This window comes from Lissotriton vulgaris, chromosome 2_1, assembly GCF_964263255.1.
Source record: "Lissotriton vulgaris chromosome 2_1, aLisVul1.2, whole genome shotgun sequence".
Classification (NCBI taxonomy): Eukaryota; Metazoa; Chordata; class Amphibia; order Caudata; family Salamandridae; genus Lissotriton; species Lissotriton vulgaris.
The window spans coordinates 822553947-822573583 of NC_141687.1; the positions used below are offsets into that span (position 1 = coordinate 822553947).

The following is a 19637-nucleotide window of genomic DNA, read 5'->3' on the forward strand; positions in this document are numbered from 1 at the left end:
TTATTTAATAATATGCTATTGTAAGACAACGAAACCCATATCTGAACCAGATATTTACAAAAAAAATTACAAGTTTAAAGCTGGACTCCTGAGCACGGGGCTCTAGAACAGTCTGCTGAAAAGGGCTCAGTGGACCATGAGCTGTGGTATGGGTCTGAGCGCCTGCGGCGTGGAGGGTAGGGTTTCTGTGCTCGTGAGTTAGGATATCTGTGCTGGGCATGGTTCTTCAGTGGTTCTCTGCTGGGGTACGGGAGAGTAAGCGTTTGTGCTGTGGGGAGGGGGTGTGTCTAGCAGTTCTGTGCTGGGGTCCGTATCTTCTGGGGGTGTGCTTTGGTATACAGTTCGTGGCTCTGTTAGGTGTGCTGCATGTCGTTTTTCCGAGTTAATCGTACACGTTTTAGGGTGTTGAATGGGTCTTTGAAAAAAGTGCATGTTACACCACACAACGTGATTGGAAGCACTTTTAGGCGCTGAGGTGAGATTGAGGTTTTATTTTTGGGGGGTGGGGGGGGGGGGGGGTCGAGATTTACAAGAATAAAGTACACACCAGAGGCGCAACTAGAGTCCGATTTCGGGGGGGGGGGGGGGGGGGGGGGCGGGGGCCGAATCTTTAGGCAATCGGCAGAGTCGGGCTGCAGAGGCTCTTAGAAGGGTCGAAACAACAACAAAGCCCCATTAACATGCACAAGATCTTTTTAAAAACCTGTGAAGTGCTCGGGTGCGGCTGTGAGCGGGCCCTGGAAGTGTCTCATACCGGGCTGCCACACACGACGGGTGGGGGGGGGGGGGGGGGGGGAATAAAGCCCTTTGAGGCCAATGGGTGTTGCGCGCCTGGTACACACTTCAAGACAATATAACACAAACCAGCACAATTCAACTCAATATTCTACAATTTAAAATAACACCCTTCGGTGTAATCCACCCCATTTACCAGAGCACGGTACAATATAAGTAACTACAGCAGAATAAAATGCATCACAATCCTCTTCGATATAAAAACATTCGGTGCGATATAGTAACCAAAAATACAGTACATTTAAAACCAAATCACACACCATATTACAAGCACCAAAACGCACTGTAATGTAATAGCATGCAACCACTCGCCTTTCACTCTGTCCTCGGCTGACAGCCAGGTGTACCTTGTGCACTTTTCCATTAATTAAAATAAAAAAGTGTGAAACTAGACAAATAGTGTCTGTGGTTGTCGGCTATCTTTAATAGAAGTTTATCTTTTCGTGTGACGTTGATCTCCCTTGAGGTCCTGAAGTTATTCCGAGCTTTATCATAGGAATAATAAATCTAAAAGGTGGGCGTTTCCTGGCTAGCAGGCATTTATTCAGGGGTGATGTCATACAGTAAGGGGCGCAGGAGTCATCTGCAGTACGTGGCTCAGTTTATTCCGATTTAAGGTCTCACGAGTCACGACTATGTGACAGAAACTTTGTCCTAGATTGAACGATAGTTGCACCATTTTTTTAAATATTATAGGTATTTTTGAGTAGAGATTAAGGCAAACGGTATTTGTTCCAGTACAACGCAGCAAAACAGATACCACCATATGTTTGCTCTCTTTGCATAATATATTTAGGAAATACATGGTCTCCGTTTTTCGAATGATTGGACTATGGTGCAAAAACAGTTACTTTTTTATTATTACATAAGTAGGAGGAACAGTGCAATATGAGTTTCTCCTTTTCGAGTTTCTTCGTCACGTTATCCGAGTAATGTAAACCGTTATATGCGCAAAAATGGATGTCACATATATTCAACAAGTTCCCAAGCGCATGTATTCGTTTTTTCCCGGTCGCACAAACCTTTATGCAATCTGGACTAAAACATGCAGTCTGTTCTTCATTACTCTTTACACAAACCGCAAGATAGCGCAGAATGGCCAAGCATTGTTATTTCACCGGTGCAAAGATTCTATAACAAGGCCCCTTGTTCGTCCCTGGGCATGGATAGCGCCTGACACCCATGCGAGCTCACAGTGGTTATTAGCCTCTGATACTCCACCCAGGTCGGTCAATTTTAAGTTTTCATGAACTGGCCGTTGAGGGCTTTTGGCCTGGTTCTTGGTGGAGGCACCGGAACCTGTATTTGAATTTTGGGAGATAAATCTAAGGAAGTGTCTGCCGTGCTGTTTGCACCCATGGTCAGGGTACTGTGCACTAGAATTATCTGTGCGCAGAAATGGGAGCGTCATGGCGCAGAGGCAGTTACGGACACTCCACAACCGGTGCTTCTTCCCAACCTCGCAGTGGGTCGCTGGTAAGATGGTCTTCTTAAGCAGCAACAGCCAGGCTTGCCATCGATGGTGCGCAGGTGCTGCGGTGCCCACAACTCGGGCACCTGCTTTAATTATATCTGTAAGTGCTTCCGGTTGAGGTTTAATTTTTGGAGACAGGAGCATCGTGCCAGAGTGAATCTTGCCCTGCATTTTTATCCTAGAAGTGTCACCGTTTTGGGCAATACCTCCACTCAACTGAAGTACTTTCTACTGGCTAATCAGTAAGTGCTACCGGGTTGGGTACATGTAGAAAGAACACCTGCCCGACCTAGACCGTGCCGAATTCCGTTACGCCGCGTAACGCAGAAGTTTTTACATTTTTGCGTTCCGCGAGGGATGCGAAAATGTCAAAATTCCATGAGCGGAACGGAATTTGTGCCTACCCCTAGTCATGTGTCCGGGTGCATCAATAGGCCCCCCGGCATAGACTCTCCCAATGACCTCCAAGCACATGAAGGACAGATAAGGAAACGTAAACGCGCAAAATAAGTCCTGACGGTTTTTGGTTAAAAAGCAGGGTTTTAAGATGCTTTCTGAAAATGGTACAATCCATCCCCGCTCTCAGTGAGGCAGGGCGGACATTCCAGGTCGGAGTGCCTAGAAGCCCAAATGAGGATCCCCCCCAGACTGCACGCAGAAAATTCTGGGTACCTTGGCTAACTTCATGGAGGAGGATCTCATCAATCTGGAAGGGACATAATGAGAGATGCTTCTACACATATACTTGGCTCCTGTTCCGTGCCAAGCTTTGAAGAATAGTACCATCGTTTTAAATCAGATTTTGTTTTTTACCAGGAGCCAATGAAGTGCTCTAAGGTAGTGGGGACATGTGTGTCCTCACCTTAAGCCTGAGAATGGTTACAGCCGCAGCAATCTGTGTCACCTGCAGAAGTTTGAGAAGCTATTCTGAAAGGCCGAGATAAGAGTATATTCACATAGTCCAATCTTGAAGGGATTAGTTCTTGGACCACAGCTTTCCTGTGTTCAAGAGACAGGAGAGGAAGACATTTCCTCAACATTCTGAGGAGACCAAAGCATGTTCTTACCACTGATTGGACTTGGGCCTTCATTGATAGACGATCATCTACCAAAACGCCTAAATCTTAACTTTTTGTTGAGGCGAGGAGGGTGGCGACATATTCAGGTCACTAGAGTCTCCAGTCATCTGGCAATTGAGTGCCAAAAAAGATGATTTCAGACTTTCCCGGCTTACATTTCAGCTGGTTAGATCTTAACAATGTAAACACTTTAGAGAGGCAGGTTTTGATCACGGTACCCTCAAAATTAATCTCTTTGTCGCAGGAGAAGGAGCAGAGTATCATCAGCGTATGAGATGATTTTCACTCCATAAGACTCAACCAGTCCAGTTAAAGGGGACATCTAGAGATTGAATAATGTGGGGCTGAGAATAGAGCCCTGAGGGACTCCTCCCTATTCAGCCAAAATCCATAAAATGGAGGTCGGACACCAAACCTCCTGATCCCAGTCTTTCAAATAGGAGGTTAGCCATTTTAATACAGAGCCTCCTATACCAAGATCCTGAATCCGGTCCAGTAGTTTACGGTGTCGAGGCCGCTGATAAATCTAACAAAATCAAAACGGCCTTCCCACCCCCGTCCAAGGTCTCCTTTATGTATTCAGATCCTTCTAAGATGGCTGTTTCGGTGCTATAATTGGGTCGAAACCCCGACTGACTATTGTGGAGGAGATTATTAATTACGTAATTAATAATCACAGAGTTCACATATTTCTCCGCCACCTTAGAAAAGGCGGGGAGAAGATAGATGGGCCTATAACTTTCCAGCAATTTCAGGTCCGCAGTCTTTTTTTTAATCAGTGGCAGGATTTTTGTCTGCCTCCATCTCGTTGGCATGTGGCCAGATTCTATTGAGGCATTGCAGATTTTATTTACAACTGTATTAATAACTTGAGCAATTGACACTAGTACCTTTACAGGACAGGGGTTACTTTTAGATATGGACGATTTTATTTTGTTTGTAAAATAGTATTTTTTGGGCCTCAGACTTTCTTATAATGGCCTTTAAGTGATTGTTTATATTCTCTTTTGGTGTCTAAATCATAGTTTTTTTCACAATTTCCTTTCCAATCTTTTACAACTCCCTAACATCCATACGGTTTCAGAACAGCTAAAGTTTTCAAATACCATCAAGTCTGCAATGTCCACCTAGTCTGCCCTCCCCCCCACACACGCTAGTAGTGCAGGCCTGGCTGCCACATTAATAACTACACTGCGAGGGCTCAGCTCGGTTCTCCCTCACTGCTCAAGGTTCCATACCAACGTGACACTACAAGAACCAGGGACTCCCAAACCAAAAAGTGGTAATGCCAATACATTTTTTTCCAGTTGTCAACAATTTCAGAGTAACTCACAGGGTCTGTTCTCATCTCCTCTCAACGCCGATTAACTGTCAACTCAATTCTAATATCGCATCTCTTAAAACTCACAAAACAACCAACGATACCGCACCCTCTATTTACTCTCTCACTCTCGGCCAACCCTCCCTCAACTCCCAGCATCCGACAACACACTTGCATCACTTTGCGACTCCCCAAGGGAAAGAAAATATCCAGGAGTTGCCATTTGTGCATAAAATACAAACATGATCTTAAGAATCAACACAGTTCAAATGTTAAAACATCATGCGCGTGTCTGTCCCCACACTGGCAACAAATATTACTCAAGATTTGTACAAAGCATCTCATCGAGTGAGGGTTGAGAATAGTTTACATTTATATCGTGTTTTTGCACAGCCCCGATTTCCATTTCTCTGCACTGAGATTTATGCATTAGATACTTTTGCATACCAATTTTTTGGGAACACAAATAAAGGTTTTGAGAACCACAGTGACTTCCAGGGAAATTGATATTTTATTCCAGGCTAGTGTGTCTGAAAGGCAGGAAAAGTTGCAGGTCTGTATTTGCTCGGCATGCCACTGACTCAGCTTTATTTGCCTTTCTGTGTGCCTCTGCAAGATTACATTTCCTAGGAGACAACAGTTGTCATAGTTTCCTTTTGACATTGATCGCGCATTAAGCCACAGCATGACAACCCAGAGTACACCGGAAATAGAACATTACAGCAATAAAGCGCCGATTACTGATGATTTTAGATGTAAAAAAGGCTTATTTCCTAAAAGTTTTATTAACTATTTTTATTTGCAATCCATGAAGGTGAAGAGCAGATACATTGGGCTTTCTAAAACAGTGCCTTTACTCTATCTTAGCGTAGGATTATTCTTGTATCTAGTAACAATGTTTCTAAATAAAACAAACATACCCCATAAAAATGAAGTGTGCCTAAGAAACTATGGGTGTTTAAGTTTCATGCCATCAGATAGCAGTCGTAAAATGTGCCCACATTTCCAAGTGTCATCTCTTATGTTGGGTGCTCGACGTGTCAACCTTAACACTTCTGCCACTTGGTTATCTACAAATGTAATGCCTTGTCTGGACACTCAATATAAAAGAGTTCTTACTTTAAGTATTAAATATATAAGACACTTGATTCTTACATTAGGGCCGCCTGCTTTTAGGTATGTTCTTAATGTAGATTGTTTATTTTATTGTTTAGGTGCAGAAGGAAAAGATCATAAAAGGCATAGCCAGGCCCAGAAAATTAAAGTGCGCATTTAGAAGGGAAATAAAGACAAATGTAAATAAAAATATAAAAGGAAAGCATCATGATATTTGAGCATTTGTACTTTTAATCAGTTGTGGATACAATATGAACTGATTTTAGGTCTAACTTAATAGCAAGAAAAGCTCACGTTAGCTTCCACCTCCATTCAATTTAATTTCTTTGCCCATCTTACTACCCCATTCCATGATATAGTTATTCACAGTTTCAATAAACTGTGAAAGCGTTTCTCAACCAACTTTTCACTGCAATAAACTGTCCCACCAACACAGAGCTGTAGATAAACACCGATCTCTTCATCTACAACTGCCCAAATTAGTATTTGCTCAGATGATCTTGAGAAATATCACTATATCTCCTTAATTATATATCTTACGACAACGTCCCAATTTTTTTAAAATACTGGTCATGTTAAACAACATGTGCTCGAAATTGTTCTGCGGCTCCGCACATCTAAGGCAAGATCTCGAAAAGGCCTTCCTTCCACTGATTTTTGCCCCAATTCAAAAGTGTGACCATGGTGCGGACGTATCATCGGATTGTGTTGGTGTAGGAGTTTGGTCAGCAAGAGGTATTGTCTGATGTACATAAGCCACGGCCATAGGGAGCAGTTGGCCACCAGTCACTGGAACTCATTTTGAGTTCTGTGCTCCACATCTTTTGGGGAGATGGCTTTTAGCAATTAATATAACCTCCAATAGCAATTTTAGCTGCGCAAATTCTTCTTGAGGTTCACCAGTAGATTTTAAAGTCTCACCAATGTTATTAGAAACCTGAATATTCCTGTTAGTACCTAAACATAGTTTTTGAAAAATTATATTGCTTTTGGATGCCCTGTAAATTTGCCATACTGTTTTTATTCACATAGATTTTCAATTAAAGAAATGCCCTGTATCTTCATATACTGCGCATTTGCATCATTAAGTCTATGCTCATAGATACATTTGTTCATCTTAAACCAGAGTTTCTTGTAAAAAGTTAGCTCGATCAATTCGAATAGAAAGTTTTGAAATAGCTTTGAAAAATAATGGATGTAATCTGGTGGTTAAAGTTTGAAGCAGAGCATATATTAACCCACTGATGCCTAATAGTACCATCTAAAAGATGCCCTCCCACTGAATGTTTAGGCTTCAACCATCTCAATGACTGTTGCTCTTCTGTGTTCACATATAAACAATCTCTTTTGAAGAAAAGGGAATGAAACAGTGACTGGCCCACAAAACACACATAATATTGGAAGAATGCAGATTTACTCTATCTAGGAGCGAGAAACAGGATTATGCCATTTCTCTAATCGAAGATAGTGTTCGCTAGAATTGGAGTATAATTAGCCCTCTAGCGATCGTGCGATTTCTGACCGCCCCTCCACCCCCCCCACATAGATATCGGACATCTGCCGAGCCACTGACAGGAAATTATATAGATTGCAGCTATTGCCTAAATGTTATCCAAGTTTACTTTGTAGCGATAATAGTCTCCAAATAAAGTTGTTAATCCAGTGATGGCGCCTGTTATGTGCACTGGGTTCTTCACTACAATTGCAGTATCCCTGGCAACACCCAATATTCAAAAATCAATTTCGGCTTCCTTAAATGGTAGAAAATCTGGTGACTAACAAATAGCATATAGCAAAGGTCCCAGGTAGTGCATAAAAAGTGAACACAAAAAGGGCAATCATGATTTTATTCTTTTCCCAGAAAGTCCCTTGGGCTGCTGCGCACTAAATAAAATAATAAAACAAATATGTTCCTTTGAATCTGTGAAGGTTTATACAGAATCTGATTAATGCAAATGCTACCGTCTTACAACTTGGTTTCCAAAATATCTTTTGAACTGCAGGTTCAAATAATTTCAAGTTCAATTAATGTTCATCTTAATTGTCTTACGCGCTATCTATTGCACCTGGTGACTGTTTAGATCACTGTTAACTCCGGATTCTCCTAATGCAATAAGTTACCTTGCTCTACACGCTATACTCGAGTACGGAAAACTATAGGGTTATAATTTGTGAAAAGACAGTTAAGCAGAAGGCCTAGTACAATGCTTTCTATGCACACCTAAAACCAACTGACAGCAACTTTGCTTCCAGGTTCCTGTGCACTTTTAGATGGACTTGTGCATGGCTGTTTTGCCAGTCTGGACAAAAGCAGCAGATATCTGGCACTGAAATAAACATTTGGAAGGTGGCGACTAGGAAGACATTGCATGCCAGAAATACATATAATAATTATCTGCAGAAGATAGGGGATCTGGCATATTAAAAGGTAATGTTACAAAATCTTTCATAAACACAAGCTACCAAGGAGCGGTTTATTATTGCTTTTTTCAAGTTGAAACTGATAAAAGTTTAAGGGAACCTTGAATGGGCAGGGTGAAATTACTTCAAGATACAGAGGCAAATCATACCAAAAAAAGCTCGAAAGTTGGAAGGGTGGGGGAGGGGTGGGGTGGGGGGGGGGGGAAGAGATTATTTCGGCACAGCCAGGAAGCGGTCATTAATAGATCAAATTGTTGGGGAGGGTTCATACGGAGTACGGATGTGAGTGAGCTAAAGGACGTGGGGAAGGGGTGTGGCGACTGCCACTGAAATCCATGAAGACCATTGGTACATCTTTGTTTTTTTCTGATAGCAAGCTGGCTTGTTATAAATGAAGTGGGGTGAAGTAGTATGCATTGTGCAGGATAACAGCAATAATGTTAATGTATCCTGAGTTAACGCATAACCACAATGCATATGAGGGATTAAGCTTCATGAAACAGGAGTTGAAGATGTATCCTTCTGGGTCTCAGTACTCTGTCCTGCTGCAGTGTCACTACAAAAAAAATGTCATTGTAAAGTAGAGTTAGATAATGTTCACAGGGTTTCTCCTTCTGTATCTCCTTCTTGCAGTGAAGGAGATACAGCATCCAAGGCAAGATGGCAAATACGACAGGGTGACTTTTGAAGGTTGGTGCCGAGAGATCCGGTTGCTACTAGGAGTTTGGCATGAGTGATCAGAGGGCCATCTACTGACCGACACCTGTCAAGGTGCCTAAACTTCAAGTTTTGCTCAAAATGAGAAACAAAATGGAAATAAAAAGGGAGTAAGTATAGAGAAAGACTAGGGGGCCCTTGGTGAAGCCCATACCAGAAATGTGATGGGCAGATTGTGCATTGTGCTAGTAGAGTAGGGCTAAGGTTGGCTGAAGACGTAGAATGCAAACCCTCCTAGACTCGGACACTCATGCCTCAGTTGGCAATGGATTTATCTGCATGAGAGCTTGGTAATGTCAAATGTCAGGAACCCCAAGGTATAAGGATGGAAGAGAGTGGCTTCCTCCTGGAAAAAGTTGACTCAAGCTGTATTTTTGCTCCAACAGCAATTGTTGCACCTTGAAACTCTATGGTCAGTACTAGCATTGATGCATCCTGGCAGCATTAACACCACAGCCTTTTATTCTTTCTTTGCCAGATACAGGGAATCTTTTAAACAAAGCATTTCTCTAAACTATCTTCGTTGCATAATCAAACTTGCATGAAGGCCTAAAGACAGCTTTATGTGCTCCGGACACAAAATCTTTTGCTATACTTGAATGCCATTTTTGTTGGCTTGTTTAATTTAAAGCTTGAATGCAGTGCTGTGGGATCCATCAGAGAAGAAAGTCTTACATCTCTGTAGGAAGAGAGTGAACACTCCGTAAGAATAGTCCCATTTTGGAAACATTCGGCAAACAGCAGAAAATTACAAAAACATCGATATAATCACTGACAAAAAAAGCAAAGTGGGCAGAGTAAACTTTCAGAAAAATAAACTCCACCAACAATTAAATGATAGTGTGCTCGAGGATGGATCAGTTGGCACCGTTGAAAATCTTATTTCTATAAACCAGAACCCCAAATAACTTCCATTACTCCGACCAATACCCAGAAACAGACAGTTGGCTACGATATGTAGCTGTGTGCACTCAATCTGACAACCTCATGCTGCACAATTAGCACAACGTACACTCAATCAATCGTACACCAGTGTGCACCCAGCCTAGAGATTTCCTGCAATCACGCCATCGGCCAATGATTGTGCACCACCTAACTGACACATACCAAAACAAGTGCACAGGCAGTAAGCACCTTGTGCTGCATAGCAATCACCTCATCAGGTAACAGTCACCCTGAAGGACCTGAACTTGCTTCTCCAGAAATACAAATAATTAAAGCGAGTGAAGAAACATTTTACTAGGCCAACAAGGAACTGCTATGGAATGAGGTTGTAGAGCAACAGAAAAAGCATTCGAGTACAAATAGCTGTGCACCAAAGAAGACGGCTGCTTACAACCTCTATTTAAGTTTTCACATTAATACTATGATATGAGGGGAAACAACAACAAAGGTTTTAATATGTTAATGAGAGAGCAAAAAAAAAAAAAATCAAAAAATTCCATCAACAAAAAGCTAACAGTCAAACATGCATAGCACCTGAAAACTACAACTCTGTTCTTTTAAAAAATAATATTCATGTAATGTCAGGTAGTGTTTAAAACTGGGATACCACAAAGTGCACACATTCAGCAAGAATTTAAAATCAGACAAAAAATGCAACTAAAGTATGGAGAACGAGCGTTATACTCAAGATGATGTGCGTTACCTTCAGCTCCCAAAGATAAGTCATCTTCAAAACTTCCACCATTTTTCAGAAGCATGCCTAGAAATATAGAGGAATCGACATAAAACATTAAAGAAAAGTACTGTGATCTCTCAAGCCTCTTGTGCTTAAAATAAATGTCTGACAAGTCCCCGTATCATAAAAAGTTGGAAACTTACTGCTCAAAGAAAGTTAGTGCGGCGTAATCAGGTAAACATCATTCAAAGTGACAGGCTGTCAAACAAACATCTTATTTAATGTTAACTGAGGTTGCGACAAACAGAAAGGTGGATTCTTTGCACTGGGAGCACATGCATAATTTTCCTGTACTTTGAACCCGTTATCAAAAGCGAAGGTGGAACGTTTACCAGGTGTGGCAACCAACGGAAAAAACAGCTCGGATTCAAACAGCAAAAAGCCTGCTCAGTTTAAGAAGCATAAAAAAGCAGGCCTTGCTAATGCATACCAATCACGGTCATGGTAACTGAAGTGTGAAACTGAACATACTGTAAAAAAGGCATCCGGACAACTTTTTGAGGGGTTTTAGCTTAGAATAGGGGTTTGGGCAGAAATATGTATTTTCTCGAGGAGACATACCGGTATCCGTTTTTGTTGTTTCAGATAATCATAAGCAAATGGTCAGAAGTAAAACTCAATTACAGGGCGTTTTTGTCTGGGTTTGATTGAAATCTCTTAAGTAACAGGGAATCTCCCTCACTGTAACCAGGATAATGCACATATCCAAAGTGTCAGGGCCGCAAGCGCTACCTCTAGCCAAAGGGCTGCATATGGCAATATAGGATGCAGGTTTTTACGGAAATATTATATTTGCCACGGCTGACTAGAGTGATGGGTCAGCCATTCTTATTTCGTTCAGTATAACTAAGGTCAAACTAAGCACCATACACCTTTAAACTCAAAACAGAAAAGTGTACACAATAATACATATTCCAGTATCGGATGAAGGCTCCATAGAGCCATAATGGGATCGTTCAAATACAAGATTTCATAGGGCTCTTGAAAGCTCCAGCCTAGCTCACGCCAAATGCCGGGCTCCGGCTTGGCTCGGTTTTTTGATTCCAAAATACAGAACATTTTAAAAACATTGCCGCAATCAAGGGTTACTCCAGACCTGAGTATTAAGCCTCATGCACATGGTACTCAGATGAATACCTTTGCTCCAGTTGCAGTGGAAGATGTGGAAAAAAGCCTATTAGCCATGAAAAGTGGATCGCCGAGTGATCCCGCACCTATGTACATTCTTAAACAGGTCTCTACCATCATATCACCACCTGCCACTAGTTTAATGCCTCTCTTGGTCAAGGCACTGTCCCCCCCAGCTCGAAAGGCGAGATTGTGAAAGCTCTACTAAAAAAACCTGAGATGGATCCTACTGAACTGGCCAATTTTAGACCCATATCACTGTTACCGGGACGCAGTAAGATTGCGGAGAAGATGGCGAATCAGCAACTATCCTCTTTCCTGGAATCTAACGAGCTACTTCGGAGCTCGCAGACAGGCTTCCGTCCTGGTCAGGGAAAAGAAACGGCCCTGATTGCAGTTATGGAAGAGGCGAGGTGCATTCTGGATTCAGGAGGATCAGTGGCAGTGATCCTCCTAGATCTGAGTGCAGCCTTCGATACGGTCAACCACGTATCTTAATTCAGCGCCTATCTAACATCGGAGTCTCAGGTACGGCATTGGCATGGCTAACTTCCTTCCTTGACAATCGGACCTATCAAGTCTGGGAAGGAAATGCACTATCTAGTCTGATCCCCCTCCAGTGTGGTGTACCACAAGGCTCCTCACTGAGCCCCACCTTATTCAACGGGTACATGTTCCCACTGGAGGAGGTTGTCGCCCCATTCGGGATAAAAATAGTGAGCTACGCTGACGACACTCAACTTGTCGTCTCACTTACCCAATGTGACCAAAGTTCTGGAACCCTTTACTCATGCCTTGCCGAAATACACACGTGGATGAGTAAGTCCGCACTCAAACTTAATGGCTCAAAAACCGAGCTAATGCTCTTGGGGCATAAGATGACATCATTGCCTGATGCCATTTGGCAGGCCCGTTTGGGTGATCCCCCGCTTCCTAAAAGTGAAATCAAAAGTTTGGGAGTGTGGATTGATCGGGATCTCTCATTTAAAGTTCAAGCTAAGAAAACTGCTGGCATTTGTTTTGGCTTGCTTCGTTCAGCTCGTAAGGTTCTCCCCCTTCTTCCCTCCCCCTTAAAGAAACTTCTGATTCAGGGACTGATCATTGCAAGGTTAGACTTCAGCAACGCCTTATACCTGGGCGCTCCTGCAGCGACTATTAATAAGTTACAACACATACAGAACTCCGCAGCCAGGCTGCTAACAGGTACTCGTGCAAGGTCATCAGCAAGACCAGCCCTTAGAATGCTGCACTGGTTGCCTATCCGCGAAAGGATAACGTTTAAATCCCTTTGTATTGCTCACAAATCATTACAAGGCAAGGGTCCCCCTATTTTGAAGGACTTAGTGCTCCCCTATAAAGCTAATAGGCCCCTTCGCTCAGATCATGAGTGTCGAACCAAAGTCCACAGAGTAAAAAGGACGCGATCAGGTGGACGGCGGTTCTCCATCAATGCAGCAACCTTGTGGAATTCTTTACCGCTTAAGCTCCGAGCTGAACCTAACCTTATTCGTTTTCGTAAGCTCCTGAAAACTTTGTTCCCTCGGGGCCTTTAATTCCACTTTCTGTTTTCAGTAGTCTGGGTTCTACAGCGCTGGGACGCTCCAGGGTAACCATGCGCTTTACGAACACGCATCCAATCCAATCCCCTTGAGAGATGGGTTTCGATCGCCCTCCGGCCTCTCTGAGGGCTGGCTCCATGCCTGCTGTGTGTCTGGGATCCCTCCAGACCCAACTTGAAAGGATCAAAGGGCCGCATGGCAGGAAACCCCGACCAGCGACTCCCAGGTGCTAAGACCCCTGCCTGCGAGGACTCTGGACATCAAGGAGGAGCAGACCTATAACAAGGGGCGCTCTAGGACTATCAGCAGATTGACTCCTGGAACTAAGAGAGCCCTGCTGACGTGGTCACGGCTCGACAGAACATCGAAGAAGAAACTATTCGGACCTTGGAACCTTGGTGAGCCCTTCTGACATCGTCGCGGCTCCCACCTGGCAGAGACGGACTTCTGCCTGAACCATCTGAGCCCTGCTGACGTGGTCGCGGCTCCCTTGCAATTTTGAGAACACCTGAGGCCTGCTGACGACGTTGCGGCTCCCACCTGGCAGAGACGGACTTCTGCCTGATCCACCTGAGCCCAGCTGACGTGGTCGCGGCTCATCAACTGTTCTAGTCCGGCTGGACCAAAGATCGTACCGTATCCCCCGGCTCGAGGATTGAGAGCTGTGCGCCGGAGAAGCACCTGCATTGACCCTGACCCTTAAGACTGTCCCACTACCCCTACCCTTGCAGAGACTCTATGAGCCCTTGCTCTACTTGTAAACACAACCCTTGCGGATCATAAAGATCCTGATATCTTGCTTGATAAAGAATACGTTCTTCAGAAACTACGGTGTGGTGTCTCTTTGTCGAGTGGTGCTAGCTCAGCACGTACGATCTTAGATACGAGACTCTCCCCCAGAAGAGTCTCCCGCCAGTGTTCGGCTGTATTCCTAGGAGAGGTGGGTCACAGGGTGGTTAGGTACACTTCCTGCCCTCCCCTGAGATCGCCCCTTCTGACAACAATTATATATATAGATGCTCACTGTGTGATATGCAGTTTATGATCATTCTCGAGTGTGGGGAGCAGACATGAGTCGGAAGAAGCCAAGCTCAGAATGGGCTGTTAACCCCTTCACTCCCTTTATAAAGGTAACCAATACCACGCCACCACTCTCTGCCAGTGCGTATATGGATTAAATTGTGGCATTTCTTTCAATCGGTTTGTTGTAATAAAATGTATTTAAACTAAACCAGCATACAAGATGTTAACTTTGTGCAGCGAGGTAAAATCATATTTAGGAGGCTGTTGTAATAAGCAGTCTACGAGGAAATAAACAGGCTTTAAGAGCCTGACAAATGAAAGTGAAACTACGTGCTACATGACAAAATACTTAGAGGGTCTCAAAGGCAAGACCTATTGCCTATGCCAATGCTCGTTTACATTACTGCTTGCAATCCTGCCTGATGCAGAGAGGTGATCACTGCTGATAATCTTGCAAGAGTAGCTTCTAATGTAGTCTCGTCTGATCTGGTCACCATTTCAACACTTACAATAGTAGTGGAACAGGATAAATTTAATTGAACATAAGTCGCTCTGGTTACAAAAAAGGTCGGAGAGCCCTGGTAGAACAGAATACATTTTTATTAAACATTTAGGGGCAAAAAAGCCTTAGAGTCCGATTATGCTGTGGTCGGTGTATTCCGGCTCGTGCATAAAGACCTGTTTATGCACTGTTTAAAACTGCAAGGTAAAAAGGTATTTAACGTATCTGATAATGGATGCATTAAATATCTCAAGGCGCCGTAAATTGTCAGGTCAAACCTGCTGAAATTTAACAGAGGAAAAACATATGGTATTTACCTATTCATGTGGATTTTGGGGCATTAAACACTAAAATCTGCATGATAGTCCCCATAAACTCGCATTAGATGCTATTGATGGCACCCGATAATGTACTGAGTGGCATCGTGATTTATCACATGTGATAAATAGCAACTATACTCGTAATTAAGGCCTTAGTGTACTTTGTAACCCTGCAAAAGTCTAGATTATGATGGGGGGCACAAAATGCAGGTGTAAATCATGCTCTGCTGATGTGCATTGAAGCAAGGTGCACAAATTATCAAAGCAGTAAATGGCACCAGAGTCAGAGTTCCACTCCTCGTAACACGGAAATAGAGCCTTTTAATATTTATTCCAAGGTGGGCAAACAGAACATGTGCGTTATTTGCTCATAAGATTTACTTTTGGAAATGGTGGCATCAAACACCTACTAAAAGGCATAACTGGCACCATCATATCTGGGTCCAAAGTGTATGAAGGAGCAGGGGCGGCTCCTACGTTGAAGTGGAGGATCGTTGCCCCCCTTTAGTTACCCCCAAAGATGAAATATATAATGGTAATACATACCCATTTTATTTTTCATCCTCCTCTGCTGAACCAAGTGTCAGGACGGGGATGGGGCAGCAGAGGATGAATGACAGCAGCAGGGAGGAGGGAGGGATGTTTGAGCACTTTTCAAAGTGCGCTTGTCCCTTTGGCCGGCAGTCTTGCGACAGCCAACCAGACATGCGCACTTTGAAACTTCTAACACAGCTGGCTCAAGACAGCAGAGTTAGAGTAAGCGCAAGCCTCCAGGGGCGCTGGGGAATGCAGAGTGGGGTTGCTGGTCCAATCAGGGAGCTGCTCCAACTGCATGTGATCAGCGCTAGGATTGGTGCCCAAGCTCCAGCATTCGGTTCAGAAGAGATCCTGTTCAGAAGAGGTCTGGAGCGGAGGACGTCGGTTGATGTAAGTTTTTTTGTTTTTGAATATTGGCACTCCCCCCAAGATGCCAGCCACAACTGAAGGAGCCCTACAGTATTCAGTGTACAGTATAACCAAATGGGATGCACTGAAGTGGAACAGTCCTTGGCGTACTCCACTAGTATAGGAAGTTTACAGTTCTACACTGTGCAAAAAACTGTTCTGCGCGTTATCCTCCTAGCAGCAGAGAAGCTGCAGATTTACCATGAACCATTACAAGATATTAGATGGGAAACATCGTATACCCAACAAAGAGTACAAAACATACACAACAGTCTTACCCTTTTGGTTACTCTGCTCATCCAAAGAGGCTCCGAAGGGGGTTCTAAAACCAAAGAAAGACGAGTAAACTTAAGTTGCTTCTTTAAGTTTCCATTGGAACAAGCAACAACCCGTTCTCCTTCACATGATGCATGCAAGGAATGAACAAAGGGTGCTCGCGCCAACCCACCTAAACATTTGTTCTGCATCCATTGAATAAAAGGCAGTTCAGTGAAAGGCACTGTAAACACCAGTCAAGTACAAAGCACACCAACAGTCGCTGAAAACAAACATTTTTATAGTTCTGTGTACACCTGACGAGCTGGAAAATGTAATGCACAACACAGGGCAAGAGAGACACTTTAAACGAATACTAGCTGTAAAAATGTTAAGCAGGTTTTGCCGTTTGCTGAAAATGAGGCGGTTTTTTTTTCATCTTTTAAGTCATTTAAACGAACTAGGGTGTGAACACTATCGTTCGCATGCAATTTTACGCAATCTCTTATCACACATTCCTGCCCAAAAGGTTACACAAGCCTGCGCTTTTCCTTGAACAGGATCATTAACGATCCGCAGAACAGAGCAAGCATGCAAATTCTGCGGCTTGAAAAGAATGCAATCACCCGTGGGCGAAGAAACAAGAGCCACCTATGACGGCAATAAACACAACAAAGACGTGACTTGACATTAAAAAAAAAAAAAAAGAGCCACTAACTGTGCTCACATTTTACCGTTCCTTCTCAGACTCGATCACTTGCTTAGGCAAACAGGCTTAAATACTAAAAAAAAGTACTGGAATAACAATCTTGTACAGTTGCGTCTTCTACCATCAGCAAAGTTTCATTCAGCAAAATCATTTTTTTATTGGCAAGGTGAGGGAATAACAAATATATAGTCTATGAAAGGAAAACACCCAACGAAGAGAAACACAGACAGCTAATTCATTAGTCATGGATTACAAAAGGTTGCTTCAACTTGTTTTGGGATGGACTGTGCTAGTCAAGTGGTAGGTGCAAATTAAAAATGCTTGCATTAATCAACAGACAAGCATTCATTAGCTACAACATTGTTCTGGACAAGCCAAAGAACGCATTTAGAAGGATTTTAAAATAGTTTTGGAAGTACCACACAAGCTCAGAATGATTGTATCACAAATTAGCTTGAAAAAGAATTCTAACCTGAAGGGTAAATGTCTTTTTTTAGCGAGACCTTAAGGCTGATGTAAGCCTGTTATTTAAATAAGAGAATTTTGATAGGTGAGACCACCAGGGTAACCAGATTTAGCTAAAACCACATCATTTAGTCAACTGGTGAAGCAGGGATTGGAAACCAAGTCTGCTAGCTCCACATCTAACAATTGAGTCACTAGAGCACATTTTTCCACCTATAAAAGAACAAAAATTGAAAAATGGACAGAATTAAATGAATGAGAACTCTGAGAGACAACATGGTAAATGTGAACCGGCATGAATGGGGACAAGTCATCATATGCACAACACAATTGGCATTACCAGGAGCTACAAAAAGTTTAAAAAACACCAAAGATGAAGCCAGATGTTTAAAATCGAAACATCAGCCACCTGCCGCCAAGCCATAGCGCAGATTTTGTGTGTGCAAAAAGATAACATGCAGGGTCCTTGGAATACAAGGCCACTTTGTCTAAAAATTGTTTTATTACCTTGGTATAACGTTTATTTATCAACTGACAACATTCCTGGGCTGAAATGGTAGTTTTAGTGCTTGATACATAGAAAACAAACAAAAAAAAACTATTCGATGTCCAGGATATGCATCTTGAAAAGAAGTACTTTGAAATAATTGAGAACCTTTTCTTCCTAGCTTCGCCAGGTGTCCGAGTGGGCCAGTGAACAATGGCTTCTTACTACAACATAGTAGTAAAGATCAGCTATGGTCAACTTTACCAGCATTATGGCCTAAATAAAGGCTGTGATGCTGGCTCCAAATCATCATCACTATAGGGGCGAACTTAAAAGCTCAACAGGTGCTTTCCCTAAGCATTTGGTTAGAGTTTACTCTCATTGATGTACACGGTCAATTTGGTCTGTTTACACCAAACACAGATGTGCACACAACCTTTTAAACATTTGAACATGCATAATACAAAAACAATTTTAACAGACAAAAACCAAAAACAATAGAAATGAAATTTGTGAAGGTGGTGCTTCTTTAGGTGCGGACCATAGGGTAGTCACTCAAGCAGGTTAAAAGTTACACGTACTAAGCAATATTATGGCTACTTCTTTGACACCAAACTATCAGCACTAGCAACAAAGGGAGAGAAGGCCAGTAACAATCAAGGTCAGCTGTTCCTATATATCAGTTACACACAATAAGGCAACCCAATAATCCCTATAAGACTTGGTGTAAAAATACCCAAGAAAAACAAGGACTCCTAAAGAAGAATTACACCAAAACAAATCGCAAAGTTAATGGCTTGGTAAATGCAATATAAAACCTGACCCTTAATTGTGGCTTGTCTTCAAATAATTACAATTACTCTAATCTATGATTTAGGCAATGATATCAAGACAAGAGGTGCTTCAAATGCAAAATATGAATATGACATTTATTATTATTCCAAGACCCTTTAGGGTCTAGAAACCGCACCAGCACACTGCTTAAATGGTCACAGTGATATTTTTGAGTCCAGGACTGACCTTCAACAATTTAGAGACCACTCAACAAATCTCACTTATGTGCTTTTAAGAAGCCCTATTGGAATCTTTTTCCTAGTTGTTGGCTTTTTAAGTCCATTCATGTGAATATGTAGTGGCCAATGCGTTGAAGTTTCGGTCTCCTAAGCAGTACTTGAGACCATCATCAGGACAAAGTGTCAAACAATTCTTATAGTAGACCACTTAATTAAGCCAATGGGTCTAAATGTAGCTATAAGCAAAAAAATAAAAAAAGACCAAGTTAAAAATAACAATGATATTACATTGCAAAATCTAATTTTGAGATAAGCCACCAGTAATACCATGGTGTGAAACACCATACACCAAGTAAACCAAGCTAAAAAAAACGTTGCTACCAACCAGAGCCAGTAACAGTGTATAGGAGTCACTGTGCAAGCACCCTTTTGTCAAAATAATAAAAACACACCACAAGACATACTATTTATCAAACTTATTTCTAGAAAACTCATTAATTATAGGGTAGGACACTGAATTTGACTATGCGATGGAAGATGCCTCCCCTAGGCTCTACTTGGATTAGAGCTGGGACAAGCTGTGGCCAGGATGCTAGATGATAAATCAGTCACATTTTATTTTCTTAA

At 42.5% G+C, this 19637-nt stretch overlaps 1 protein-coding gene across 1 annotated transcript in view; it reads right to left on the bottom strand.

Moving 5' to 3' along the window:
* Nucleotides 1–19637, bottom strand: part of ITPRID2 (ITPR interacting domain containing 2) — a 219570-nt gene that overhangs the window by 186082 nt on the left and 13851 nt on the right. The window contains exons 3-4 of the mRNA XM_086956225.1: nucleotides 16360–16403; nucleotides 10572–10628 (exon numbers count right to left, since the gene is read on the bottom strand). Of these exons, the coding sequence (XP_086812351.1) occupies nucleotides 10572–10628; nucleotides 16360–16403 (101 nt within the window). The remainder of the gene's footprint in view (nucleotides 1–10571; nucleotides 10629–16359; nucleotides 16404–19637) is intronic.